Source organism: Ictalurus furcatus, chromosome 15 (assembly GCF_023375685.1).
Source record: "Ictalurus furcatus strain D&B chromosome 15, Billie_1.0, whole genome shotgun sequence".
NCBI lineage: Eukaryota > Metazoa > Chordata > Actinopteri > Siluriformes > Ictaluridae > Ictalurus > Ictalurus furcatus.
The window spans coordinates 11,469,574-11,483,988 of NC_071269.1; the positions used below are offsets into that span (position 1 = coordinate 11,469,574).

Below are 14,415 nucleotides of genomic sequence, written 5' to 3' on the forward strand. Positions count from 1 at the left end.
CTCATGTTTAAAAAAAAAAAAAAAAAAAAAAAAAAAAAATTGTCGTTGCCGTGCGCGTGAGCTTTTTTCCCGCTCAGTGTTTGTGGAGAAAAACAGGCGCTTTAAAACAAGTGCTCCTGAACTTAGTTTAACCGCTCAATATTCGCTTCTGTTCTTCTTATTATTTAGGAATGTATTTGTTGAAGTATTTTAAATAGATATCTAGCATGATTTCGGGTTTACTTTAAGAGCAGGATAACGTTAACGCGCCTGTCAGAGCTGAGGTAAGAAATCTGTGCTTATGAGCTAACGGAGCTATCCAATTATAACTAACTACAGCTATTAAAATCCTGAGGAATCAGTTAGGGTTATGTTAGTAAATAAAGCTTTATCTTGACCTGGTCGATCAGTTATTACATAGCTAATGTCTATTTAGTGTTTGGGTGTTAAAATATAATAACTAGAACACTGGATGTGGCTAACCTTTCGCTAGCTAGAAAACAAACAATGTAAAGCTAACGTTTAGATAAGGGTATTGTGCAGTGTTAATATTAATATATGGTAATATATTCCTGGACAGTCCGAGGTGAACTAACTAGCTACAGTGCTGCCCGAAAGTTTGTGAACCCTTTAGAATTATCTACATTTCTGCATAAATATGACCTAAAACAACACCAGATTTTCACTCAAGTCCTAAATGATGATAATCAAATGAGACAAAAATATTATACTTGGTCATTTATTTGTTGAGGAAAACGATCTAATATTACATACATGTGAGTGGCGAAAGTATGTGAAGCTCTAGGATTAGCAGTTTCATTTGAAGGTGAAATTAGAGTCAGGTGATTTCAGTTAGTGCAATGATGATCAGGTGTGAGTGAGCACCCTGTTTTATTTAAAGAACAGGGGTCTATCAAAGTCTGATCTTCACAACACGTTTGTGGACGTGTATCATGGCATGAACAAAGGAGATTTCTGAGGACCTCAGAAGAGTTGTTGAAGCTCATCAGGCTGGAATAGGTTACAAAACCCTCTCTTAAGAGTTTGGACTCCACCAATCCACAGTCAGACATATTGTGTACAAATGGAGGAAATTCAAGACCATTCTTACCCTCCTCAGGAGGTCGACCAACTAAGATCACTTCAAGAGCAAGATGTGTAATAATGTGTGATATCGCACAGAAACCCAGGGTAATTTTAATCAACTAAAGACCTCTCACATTGGCTAATGTTGATGTTAATGAGTCCACCATTACGAGAATACTGAACAATTATGGTCTGCATGGCAGGGTTGCGAGGAGAAAGCTACTGCTCTCAAAAAACAACATTACTGCCCTTCTGCAGTTTGCTAAAGATCACGTGGACAAACCAGACGGCTGTTGGAAAAACATTTTGTTTTAAATGAGAAGTGTTATGTTTTGGAGAAATGAAAACCCTGCATTCCAGCTTAAGAACCTTATCCCATATGTGAAACATGGTGGTGGTAGTATTATGGGTTGGGCCTGTTTTGCTGTATCTGGGCCTGGATGACTCTCCATCATTGATGGAACAATGAATTCTGAATTATACCAGCGAATTATAAAGGATGTCAGGACATCTGTCCATAAACCGAATCTCAAGAGAAAGTGGGGCATGCAGCACAACAATGACTTTAAGCACACAAGTCGTTCTATCAAATAAAGTTTATGTTTTGGAATGACCAAGTCAAAGTCTTGACCATAATTCAATAGAAATGTTGTGGAAGAGCACAGAGTTGTTGCTGTTCTGTACTGAGGAATGGGCTAAAATCCCTCCAAGCTGATATGCAGGACTGATCAACAGTTACTGGAAATGTTTAGCTGTAGTTATTGCTGCACAAGGGGGTCACAGCAGATACTTAAAGCAAAGGTTCACACACTTTTGGCACTCACAGATATGTAATATTGGATCATTTTCCTCAATAAATAAATGACTAAATATAATATTTTTATCTCATTTGTTTAACTGGGTTCTTCTCTTTGTCTACTTTTAGGACTTGTGTGAAAATCTGATGATGTTTTGGGTCAGTGGTTCTCAACCAGGGGGTCGCGCCTGGTTGAGAAGCGGGAGGGGGGTGCAAATTTTTTCAAGAAGAAAACAGACAGGACATCATTTGAGTACTCGATGTATTTTATTGCTTTTCAAATAGAATGTGCATAAATGGAAAAACTCTGCGGTCTCTCTACCTCTGTATTTTCTTTTTGCTGGAGAGAAGCAGAGCTTAGCCTGCCTTTTATCTAGCTGTCAGCGCAGACCAGTGTTGCCAACTTAGCGACTGTTCAGACCTCTTTAGCGACTTAAAAAAGAAAACCACCAAAAGTGCATAGCAACAAAACTAGAGACTTTTTGGACAAACCTTAGCGACTTTCCAAATATCACCAGTACTGTCCTGCAAGTGTGAGGTCTTGCTTTCCTGCTTATCTCTTACCTCTCTCTGCGTCTGCTCTGTTCAGTGAGGGGCTGAGCGCCGGAGATTTAACAATGTCATGGATAACGAGACGTGCCCTTCATCCCAATTTACATAATTCACATGTGAATGTTTTTAGAACGTAAGACAAATGTAATACAACATGTTTTACATGTAAAATAATTCATGTTATTACAGCCTAGTTCTCTTGTTCAAAGTAGTTATAGTGTTCAGAAACATTTTATATCATTCATGTTCCACACCTGTCCATTATATAGTTTTAGAAAAGTTATTTTTAAAAATCACAAGTTATGAAAAGTAATTAACGTAAAAAAACTCAAAAGCAAAAAAAATGTATCTATCTATATATCAAAAACAGATTTATATATATATATATATATATATGTGTGTGTGTGTGTGTGTGTGTGTATATATATATATATATATATATATATATATATAGAGAGAGAGAGAGAGAGAGAGAGAGAGAGAGAGAGATGGATGGATAGATTTTATCTATGGCATGCCACATGATGGGTAAAGCTGGGGGGGGGGCTTTAGTTGCAAAAGGTTGAGAACCTCTGTTTTAGGTCATATTTATGCTGATGTATAGAAAATTCTAAAGGGTAAACAAACTTTCAAGCACCACTGTATCTTATTAGGTTAGGTTATGGAAATAGCTTTTCTTAAAGGAGTGAGACTCACTGAAGAACTAAAGAATTGGGGGGGAAAGCAAATCAGAAATGGGGGCAAAAACACACTGATGACTCAGTAAAGAAATGCAAAGCTAGGCTGTTATGAAGCTTTATGCCTTTATGCAGCTTTATTAATATGCATTAATACTGTAAATAATGATTTACATAGCCAGGGTGTGTATAGAGTTGGAGAATTTAAACATAGTTCAGTTTGTAGTGTTTTCTCTTGCATTTAGACTGTGATTTTGATTTATTGATTTATTTTTTAGGTTTATAAAATTCATGGTCTGCTTGTAAATATGCTCATTGAATAAGCAATACTTCTTGGTAACATTCAGATGTGATGGCACCTCATCAGGATATACAGGTGAGAATTTATATATTTCCTTTCAATAAAAAATAATTTTTGTGCAAAATAAAAAAACCTGTTAGAAAATTAAAGGAGGCATTTGGACAAAAAAAAATAACTCTTCAGTCCAAGCTGAAATTAAGCAGTGAACCAGTGAGTAATAGGCACAGGAGCAGGTGGTCAGATATGAAGCTTGTGGGATGAAGAAAGACTGTAGAGAGTAACAAGGGAATGTATTGGACATGGTGCGGGACAACGTGTTTAGCCTGTTCTTTCGTTCATCTTGGTCAGGGTTGCTGTTGTTTCAATCTCTTTATATTGAGATTGAAATATATATATATATATATATATATATATATATATATATATATATATATATATATATATATATATATATAATATATTATTTTTTATATATTAAATTGTTTATCTCTTGGAAATAGAACCAACTTATTCAGTTCATGACAAAACATCACAGTTGTTCAGTGCTTAATTTGTACAGCACGAGATACAAGAGCACCAAGCGAGACATGATTCAGTGTGGACAGGGAGGGAAAATGTATATACACACACAACAGTGCTCCAAATGCTTCACGTCATTTAATAGTGCTGAATGCCTTCATGTAGAGCTAATAGCACAGGTATGGTGATGATTGTACAACGAGGGATTACAGCCATAACAGCCATTTCAGTGATAACAAACCTTTTGCTCAGAACACTGGGACTTGCAAAAGTACATTATGCCCTTTAATCAACATAACACACATATTACAACATGAATTCCCTTATCAGTCCTTCCAGGACTGATATTAACTGATATTAACACGAAATAAAGCAAACTCTATAATATTTTGAGGAGCTTGCAGATTTTGTGGCAGATTTTCCACAGATTTGGGCCAAAACATGCTGTGTGACATAACAATGCACATTCAACCAAAGCCCTCTTCGATTAACGCGTGTCGAACATGAGCACAGCTGAAAGATTTCATTTACCAAAAAAATAATAATTTCAGGCAATTTCAATTTCGCCAATTCAATTAGTTTTCTGCGACAAAAAAAAAAAAAATTGGGGGAAAAAAAGCCACTGCAAAATCAAGCATTTTAAGCCACAACAATTACAAAAAAAACTCCTGTACGGACTGCGATATAAAGTAAGTGATTAATTAAAAACATTTTAGTATTATTACTAATAATATTATAAAAACCTCAGAGGCACCTGATCCACATAAATAACTTCAAATCTGAGAAGTGACAGATCCTGTTCCAGAATGGCACAAATAAAATACTGCAGATGGGTATAAAAAGTAGAAAATACAATAATAATATGTGAATAAAATAATAACTGCAGGCAGGATCTGTCAGGCTTCCTTCAGGAGTGGATCAGAATAGGTATAAAACTGTTTTGCATGCGTGCACACACACACACACACACACACACACATACATCTAGTGTGAAGTACAGGGAAAACTCACAATAACTTCTGTTTCTAAAGGAATATATTAATTAAAATATCCAAAAAAACAGCCAAATGTTTTTTAGCAGTTTGTAAGAGAAACAGCCCCACAAACATCTTCCATCTTTCAAACATTGTCTTTCCCAGCAATACACATTATCAGCATGTGCTGCCTGTCCTGTTCTTGCTGGCACTGTATGCGCAAACAGTCTTCTCCATCATTTTCAGACCATACTTTTCTTTTGTACATACGAATGCATGCAAATGTGTAAACTTTATAAACATGTGCCTCATTCAGGTGGAGGAACTGGTAGACCAGGCATTGAAACACAACTTCAGGGCTTTGGAGGAGTTTTTACTAAATGAGACCAGAGAAGGGGTTACTTCAAAATGCTCCAAACAGTTCATCTCAAAACTGGACAAACTAATTAACAGGGTGAGTTTCAACTATTCTGTATATATACACTCAACAAAAAAAGAAACGTCCCTTTTTTTAGGAGACTGTATTTTAAAGATAATTTTGTAAAAATCCAAATAAGCTTTACAAATCTTTATTGGAAAGGGTTTAAACAATGTATTTCATGCTTGTTCAATGAACCACAAACAATTATTGCACATGCATCTGTAGAACAGTCCTTAAGACCCTAACAGTTTACAGTCGGTAGGCAATTAAGGTCACAGTTACAAAACTTAGGACACTAAAGAGACCTTTCTACTGACTCTGAAAACACCAGAAGAAAGATGCCTAGAGTGCCTGCTCACCTGCGTGAACATGCCATAGGCCTGCTGCAGGGAGGCATGAGGACTGCAGATGTGGTCAGAGCAATAAACTTCAATGTCCGTAATGTAAGATGCCTGAGTCAGTGCTACAGGGAGACAGGAAGGACAGCTGATCATCCTTGTAGTGGAAAATTACATGTAACCATGTGTCCCCCCCCCAGACGTTTAACCTTTTGATCTTTTGTTTAAAAATTCACAAAAATTCTCTTCTCTCATGGATATCAAACAATTGCAGACAAAACCCAGGTTTATCAAAAAAATATCTTGACACCCTTTTAGTCAAAACGTTGTGCTACCTCCTTTTGCTAAGATAACAGCTCTGAGTTTTCTTCTATAATGCCTGATGAGAATACATGGCAAGGGATCTGAGATCATTCCTCCATACAGAATCTCTCCAAGTCCTTCAAGTTTTGAGGTCCACGCTGGTGGACTCTCCTCTTCAGTTCACCCCACAGGTTTTTTATGAGTTTCAAGTCAGGGGACTGGGATGGCCAGGGCAGGACCTTGATTTTGTGGTCAGTAAACCATTTTTGTGTTGATTTTGATTAATGTTTTGGGTCATTGTCCTGCTGGAAGATCCAACCATGGCCCATTTTAAGCTTTCTGGTAGAGGCAGTCAGGCTTTCATTTAATATCTGTTGATATTTGATAGTCCACAATGCCATGTATCCTAACAAAATGTCCAGGTCCTCTGGCAGAAAAACGGCCCCAAAACATTAAAGAGCCATCAGTATATGGTGTCTACCTCTCTGTGTGCAAAACCACCTCTGGTGTTTATTGACAAAAAGCTCTATTTTGGTTTCATCTGACCATAGAACCCGATCCCATTTGAAGTTCCAGTAGTGTCTGACAAACTGAAGACGCTTGAGTTGAGTTTTTGGATGAGAGTAGAGGCCTTATTCATGAAACCCTTCCAAACAACTTGTGGTGATGTAGGTGACTTCAGATTGTAGTTTAGGAGACTTTCTGACCCCAAGACGCAACTAACTTCTGCACTTCTCCAGCTGTAAATCATAAAACCTTTTGTATCAGACCACTACAATTTTTAGGTGAGCAAAAGTATAAGAACAGATAGTCTTGTAGTAAATTAAAGTAAATAACACTTAATATTTGGATGCATACCCCTTGCTTGCAAATTACTTCATCAAGCCTGTGACTCCTTCACATCAACAAATTGTTGGTTTCTTATTTTGTGATGCTTTTACTGCAGCCTCTTTTAGTTGTTGTTTGTTTTGGGGAGTTTCTCCCTTCAATCTCCTCTTCAGGAGGTGAAATGCTGCTCAATTGGATTAAGGTCTGGTGATTTACTTAGCCAGTCTAAAACCTTCCACTTTTTCCCCTTATAAAATCCTTTTAGTTGGCAGTGTTTTGGATCATTGTCTTGCTGCATGATAAAGTTCCTCCTGATTAATTTGGAAGCATTTCTCTGTGAATTGGCAGACAAAATGTTCCTTTAAAGTTATGCATTCATTCCACTGCTACCATTATGAGTTCCATCATCTATCAAGATTAGTGAGATTGTTCCAGAAGCAGCCATGCAAGCCCAAGCCATGACACTACCTCCACTATGATTCACAGATGAGCTTCTATGTTTTGGATCATGAACAGATCCTTTCGTTCTTCACACTCTAGCCTTTATATATCTGGCACTCTGATGGAGAGTAATCTTGGTTCCAGAACTTTTGTGGCTCATCTATGTATTTCTTAGCAAATTCCAATCTGGGTTTAAGATTTTTTATTGCTGTTGAGTGGTTTGTGTCTTGTGGTATGGCCTCTAAATTTCTGCTCTTGAAGTTTTCTTCGAACGGTGGATTGTGATACCTTCACCCCTGCCCTGTGGAGATTGTTGGTGAACTCACTGGCTGGTGTTTTTGGGTTTTTCTTCACTGTTCTCACAATGTTTCTGTCATCAGCTGTTGTTGTTTTCCTTGCCTGACCCATTCATTGTCTGTTGCTCAGTACACCTGTGGTTTCTTCTTTTTCAGGACATTCCAAATTGTTGTATTGACTAAACCCAATGTTTGTGCAATGCCTCTGATTGATTTTCCCTCTTTTCTCAGCTTCCAAATGGCTTGCTTTTCTCCCATAGACAGCTCTCTGATCTTCATGTTGGTTTAGCCTTTTTAACAACATGTGAAACTGAAGGCTAAAACCAAGAGTAGATGTTCAGAACTATTTATTGCTTAAACAATCAATCTAACAGGACACACCTTGGTAACACAAAACACCTGTCCATCACATGTTCCAATATTTTTGCTTGCCTACAAATTGGGTGGTCTTATACAATATGTGCTATGTTCTCTGTTGTTAACACATCTGCATATGAAAACAAGGAAATAAAAGCTGAAATTCTAAACTCTCTTCTCATATTCATCTTTTGATCTCAAACCCAAATGTTACTAATATTGCAAAATATTACTTTTCATGTACTTAATCTCTGTAGGAACTGGACCAGCAGAATGTGAAGAATGCTTCTGTGGCATTTACCATCTTTCACAAATTGGGGAACACACTGGTCTTTCCAGGGGGTGGCGGTATATCACTGATGGTGTCACAAGGACTTGTGAGAAAGATAAGTGCACATATGATGGTATTATTTCTGTCTTATTTGGGCTGCTCAAAAAAAGTGTCTATCTTGATGTGACCAATGGCCATAGACAGTCAATGACTTTACTTATGCACACACCTCAAGCATGCTAGTCTTGAGTCTTGTGGAAGGGAAAAGAGGAGTAAAAAGTTCAGAAAGCAGTTAACATGAATCAGACAATTATTTAATATTATGTATTGAATCTAAAATCTGAATGATTCTAAAGAAGTTTTTTGTTATTTTTAACAATCCTATCAAATTCCCAATTACTAAACAAACTGACAATGAAATTGATGAAAGAATGAGGTGAGGAGTCATGGCTGTCATTGTTTCTCTCTGACCTAGAATGTGTTTATGAAGTATCAAGTTTACTAGTATTTCACCCACTAGTGGCCTGTGATTTGCTAACAATAGCAGAACAGAAACCCTGACATGACTTTTTAACCAGCCATTAATACTGCTTTCTAAAATCCTCTTACCTTTGAAAGGACACACTGGACTCGTGACACCATAATATGATTAATGTTTTATACTAAATAGCAATTATTTGGATGAGGATATAAAGCTGTTCAGTACAAGAATGCCAGCATTTCAGTCATTTAAATTGCATTCGTTAGGAAAGTGTAGTTATCACAGTGTATTACAGCAATGGTACTGGTGCAGTGTAAGAAGTATCTGTAATAATGAATGTTGGTAGTGTTCCCAAACAAATTGGTGTGTTGAAATATTATGAGTGAGGATTGTGATGTCAGTTCAAAGATAAAACATAATGATTCCCATTTAATCAAAACCTGTGCAGTCCTTTGTTATATCATGCAGTTTAATTACGACTTGAAAGTCTGTATGTTCACGTGGTACAGTGGTTTGGGAAAGCCAGAAAGTTATGGGTTGAAGCTGGACCGACGAGGAACGAGCTGCTTGTAAACTTAGCTGAAGACTTCTTTGATGCATTGATGGTGAGTTAATGTGCTGCTACCTGCTAAACGAATTACTCCAGACCTAACAGCAGTTCTTAAAGTAGACAGAATAACTATCCTTCCCAATTTCTTGTATGCTCGTTTAGGTCATTCATGAAAGTTGTAAAGACGGTAAGTTTGTTTCCTTTTCAGTTGATCTTTATGTATAATGATACATAAAGAAAACCTACATTAAAATGTTAAAAAGATTCATGTTGTTTAATTTTTTTTTTTTTTTGCAAGGTACTTACCAAGTAACAGAATCCCTGCTCCATCACATTGGCAAGTTGGCCTCTGATCCCAAGGTTAACATTCTAATCCAAAAAGAGGTAAGTCATATAATTCATCATGTTAGGAAATTGCATACTACATTGTACAAGTTATAAATTGTGCTAGCTCTTCAATGCTTGTCACCAGCAATATATTGCAGATTTTATACCCTGTTGCTTTGTCTAAGAAAAAAAATCAGTCAGTGCTTACAAATTGGATATTTACTTATATATTTTCTTGATGACAGGCGGTGAGGAAACTGAATATGATCTTAGGACAGATCCCATTAGAACTGAAGAAAGAGAAAAAGATCTTGTCATCACAAGAGGCATCAAGTGTCATGTACAGAAGTGTTTTAGCATATTTAAATATGGTCTGATTCTAAAATCACATTTGACATGTGTGAATAAATATGTATTTCTTTGCCTACAGGAATGATTTGGCTAGTCGAATCCTGAAAGGAGGAGGTCAGTGATTGTTGATAAATGTCTGGAGGATTCCAGAAATTGATGTAATGGCTTTAGACGCCTCTAGTTAGCCAATTGTCATAATTAGGAGTGAAATGGGAGTGCAATTTGAAGCACTGTGGAAGCTTGAGGTATTTTTTAATGCTTTGCCATAGATATAGTTTTGCAGTATTATACCACTTTAAAGATGTTTTGACGTTAATATTTTCAGCTTTTAGTATTTGTCATTTTGTATTTACTTTTAGATACTGTATTTATTTGAACAGGACCCAAACCCCACAAAAGGGGGAGGGGGGAGGGGGGGGGGTTGTTCACCTATGAAAAACAAAATTAGAAAAAACACCCTGAACTAATTTTTTTTTGTCAGATAAAATTTGTTTCAGTGCTATAAGCAAGGAATTATTTGGTAAATGGCACTTTAATCCAAAGTGCTTTACACTGTGTCTCATTCACCCATACACACCAATGGTAGCAGAGCTGCCATGCAAGGCGCTAACTTGCCATCGGGAGCAACTTGGTGTTGAGTGTCTTGCCCAAGGACACTTCAGCACGTGGAGTCATGCGGGCTGGGAATCGAACTGCCAACCCTACGATTAGTGGACAACCCGCTCTACCAACTAAGCCACAGCCGCCCCGGCTATTTACAGTTAATTTACAGTTCAAACAGAGATGGCACGGGTAGTTATTTAATGTCTCTATTATAAAATGTCATCTGCAGAAATATATAAACAAATTAAGCAAATATTCTCCATAATAGCCTGTTTTTACACTCAGTTGACATGCTAGTGGTGTAAAAAGTTTATTGTCCAGCAGATGTCAGTATGGAGCTTGGTTTCAAATGATTCCATGCTCTCAATCATTTTTGCAGTCACAAAAGCTTCGTTCACTCATTCAGTAATGAACACCACTGAATGCAGAGACGTAAAAGTACATTTCTGTGATTAAAAATGAACTCGTATTTTAATGTGCATGTCTGGTACTGTGTAGATTATGATCTCCAGGTGGCTTTGATGGAGGCTCTGTGTAGAATGACTTCCCATGCCCAGCGGAGGGAACTGGCTGATCAGTGGTTCAGCATGGAATTTGTTGCCTCTGCATTCACCAAGATTCAGGACTCAGAGTTTGAGACTGTGAGTAATCATGTGCTAATGAAGTTTTTGACTCAATTAAAAAAAAAAAAGAACATTTACATGGATAAGGAGATACCGATCTAACAAGTGACATAAAACTAAAATGATCAGATTCATTCATAAGTTCATTCGTCAGCTCTTCCTACTGAATATGATCTACAAGCCAGTACACTTGTTTAAGTAACTGTGGATGTACTAATTTATTCTGATATCTGCTTCTTAAATGTATTACTTACCCAGATAAATAAATAAATAATTTAAGGCTAACTAAAGACACCCCTCTTATGATAGTAGGGTTGTACATTTGAGGCCAAAAGTTTACATACATCTAGGCTAAAGTCATTCAAACTGTGGTTTTCACAACTCCACACAATTTATGTTACCATACATTTCCTGTGTTAATTGTGTCAATTAAGGGTCATTTCAAAATAATAGCTGAGTGATAGGGTTATTTCAGCTTTTATTTATTTCACATTTGGGATGATGATGTTCAGATTAAAAGTCCAACTCTTTTTTCCTCCATACATAGTGCTGATCAATGTCCTCCAAAAGGCTAGGTCCTCATCCTGGTGATCACCTGCAAACTTCAGTCTGACTTTTTTTATGCCCTTCTTGGAGTAGGGGCTTCTTCCTTTCACGGCAGTCTTTGTTGTGACAGTCTCCATGGTGATGTAGGACTCTACATATTTGCTACATATTTGCTAACTGATGCCTCCAACTTCTTCACTAGTTCCTTTCTTTCCTTTAACCAGAGTTTGTTCATTCCAATGAGTTAATTTTCATGTCTGTGTGGCCCCCAAGATTTTTTATATTTGCATACAATTGTTTGTAGAGATGGTTATGGTATGCTCCTAAGGAGGAACCAGACTTCTGGAGGTCCACAGCTTTTTTTTTTCCCCCCCCAGAAGTTTTGACTCGATTTGCTTGGATTTTCCCAGGGTATCAAAAGCACCACTGGCTCTAAAGGCTCTTTTACATTTGAAATTTAGCGCTAATGTGAACAAATTAGGCACCCTAATTGACTTTAACATGGAATGTGTGGAATGTCTTTAGCCTGTGTTTTTATGTAAACTTTTGGCCTCCAGTGTACCGACAGACTTTGACAGTAGTTTCAGGTCTAACATACTGTAAATTATAGGATTATATTAATTAATGGCATATTTTTCTTTCCTCATTAATTTCAAGCAAGCGAATATAGGAGAGGCCGGTGAGTGAATGAGTGTTTATAGCCTCTATAACGTAAGCGACAACCGAAAGTTCCATTAAATTGAACCGTAAACCAGGAAAAAGCATGATGTCTCGTTTAAAATTGTAATCGCTGATAACTAGCTGCATTATAAGCCGATTAACACGGTTTGGGCGCACGGTGGCTTAGTGGTTAGCACGTTCGCCTCACACCGACCTGGATCCGGGGTTTCTCCAGTTTCCTCCCCCAGTCCAAAGACATGCATGGTAGGCTGATTGGCGTGTCTAAAGTGTCCGTAGTGTATGAATGGGTATGTGAGTGTGTATGTGATTGTGCCCTGTGATGGACTGGCACCCTGTCCAGGGTGTACCCTGCCTTGTGCCCGATGCTCCTTGGAGCATAACAATCCTGATACTGTTCCACACAAACTTAGTGTACAGTTTGATTGCAGTGAGAAAATTATTCAATCCTAACTCCACCCAAATACTGGAAGTGAACCGAACATGGTGTCTGTTTTGGGTTGCGGACGACATTTTTTTGTCTGGATGTAATCTAAAATGAGCTCTGAAGTGCAAACTGGCCAAAGATCAGAGCCCAGGGCTGCAGAAGTGTGTGGTGTTGTGGACATTTGGGCTGACAAACAAAAAGAGAAAATAAATGGTAACACACAAAATGTTTTAAACTAATCATTTCAGTAATATATTGAGTATTGCTGTGTTCTGAGCTCAGGTGAGTTTTAATATTTCTACACACACTTGGCAAAGGTTTGTTCCCCCCCCCCATCATCCCATTTCTGATCTAGCATGAAGGCGTTTTGCACATGTGTTTTCAACCCTAAACACTCCTCAGCGAATGTTTTTTGCTTTGTGGTTTGTTTAATTATGTTCAGTGAAAAGAAAAAAAACAAATTGTAAATGTATCAGTTTCGCTATGATTCTGACTCAGAAACCGGACAAACAGGTGTGAAAGCACTCTAAAATGGAAAAAGTGGGATCAGCGCATCCCTAATAGATTGTGCTCTTTTCTTCCCAGGATTGCAGAAAATTTCTAAATCTAGTAAATGGAATGCAAGGTGATGATCGAAGGTACCTTTATTACCTCTGTCTCCGCTTCTCTTTCCTTAACCGTATCATACCGATGGACTTATTAATGCTGGAATGTTTTTCTTTTTACAGTGTGTACTCCTATCCTTGTCTGGAGGTGTTTTTGGATAAGCATGTGGTAAGTATTCATTAACCCTTTAAGGCAAGGGTGCCAAATCTTATCTGCAAAGGCCAGTGTGAAAACATAAAAACAGATTTCAAATATATACTCAGAAAGTTTCAGAATTTGGAGGTCTGCAGGAGATTATTACATTTGTAAACATATTACATTAACATTTTGACTAGTTTGTTATCGTGCCATCCAGATATGTTTACATTAGTTGTCCTTTTAGTGACCTCTAGTCGCACAAAGCCTGACTTCGTTGTGTACGTATTAACTATCTATAGTACTATAGTATACTATAGTATATACTATAGTATACTATAGTATACTATAGTATAGTACTACAGTATACTATAGATAGTATCTATAGTACTATCTAAAGTATAGATATTAACTATCTATATAGTACGGGTTAACTATCTATATAAATGATGGCATAGTGTCAGGTATCCAGACAACATCCAAAAAACTAAGAAACACGGTCTTGACTTCAAAATGTAAAAATCTGGGTTTTTTTTTGTTTTTTTTTTAACCCAGAATCCAAATGATTTTTTAATGCATCGGGACAACAGCATTTCTGCACATACTATAGACTAGACAAGAAAAGACATTTGACCATGACCATGTCAAATCCAAAACTCACCTCAAGAACAAGGAGAAATCAAGCTCTGCATGTGTACCACTACAAATAACAATAGCGGGAACAACAACAAAATCATCAGATACAAGAGTTTGTGGAGGATTTTGTGGATATTTTGGTAGAGTTGCACAAACCACTTGGAAAAAATGAAAACAATACGTCCTTTCTAAACTAGGAGGCGCACTGCAAAAAAATGAGAGCCGCCTACATCACACTCATTTGCCCCATGTCGTTGAGCAACACGTAAACGAATCTCTTCGGCAGATAATAAAATGTCATGCAGTGTTTTTT

The 14,415-nt window shown here is 37.3% G+C and overlaps 1 protein-coding gene across 8 annotated transcripts in view; it reads left to right on the plus strand.

Moving 5' to 3' along the window:
- The first annotated feature begins 40 nt into the window (after positions 1-40).
- The window catches only part of sycp2 (synaptonemal complex protein 2), a 41,929-nt gene continuing 27,554 nt past the window's right edge, over positions 41-14,415 (plus strand). For all 8 annotated transcript variants that reach the window (XR_008387878.1, XM_053643003.1, XM_053643004.1 and 5 more), the window contains exons 1-12: positions 41-263; positions 3,369-3,466; positions 5,201-5,338; positions 8,126-8,254; positions 9,121-9,225; positions 9,333-9,357; positions 9,469-9,554; positions 9,743-9,837; positions 9,928-9,962; positions 10,950-11,092; positions 13,311-13,363; positions 13,454-13,499. Coding sequence is in view for 7 of the 8 variants with exons in the window: in XM_053643003.1 (XP_053498978.1) it covers positions 3,443-3,466; positions 5,201-5,338; positions 8,126-8,254; positions 9,121-9,225; positions 9,333-9,357; positions 9,469-9,554; positions 9,743-9,837; positions 9,928-9,962; positions 10,950-11,092; positions 13,311-13,363; positions 13,454-13,499 (879 nt within the window). In the remaining variant the exon portion in view is untranslated. The remainder of the gene's footprint in view (positions 264-3,368; positions 3,467-5,200; positions 5,339-8,125; positions 8,255-9,120; positions 9,226-9,332; positions 9,358-9,468; positions 9,555-9,742; positions 9,838-9,927; positions 9,963-10,949; positions 11,093-13,310; positions 13,364-13,453; positions 13,500-14,415) is intronic.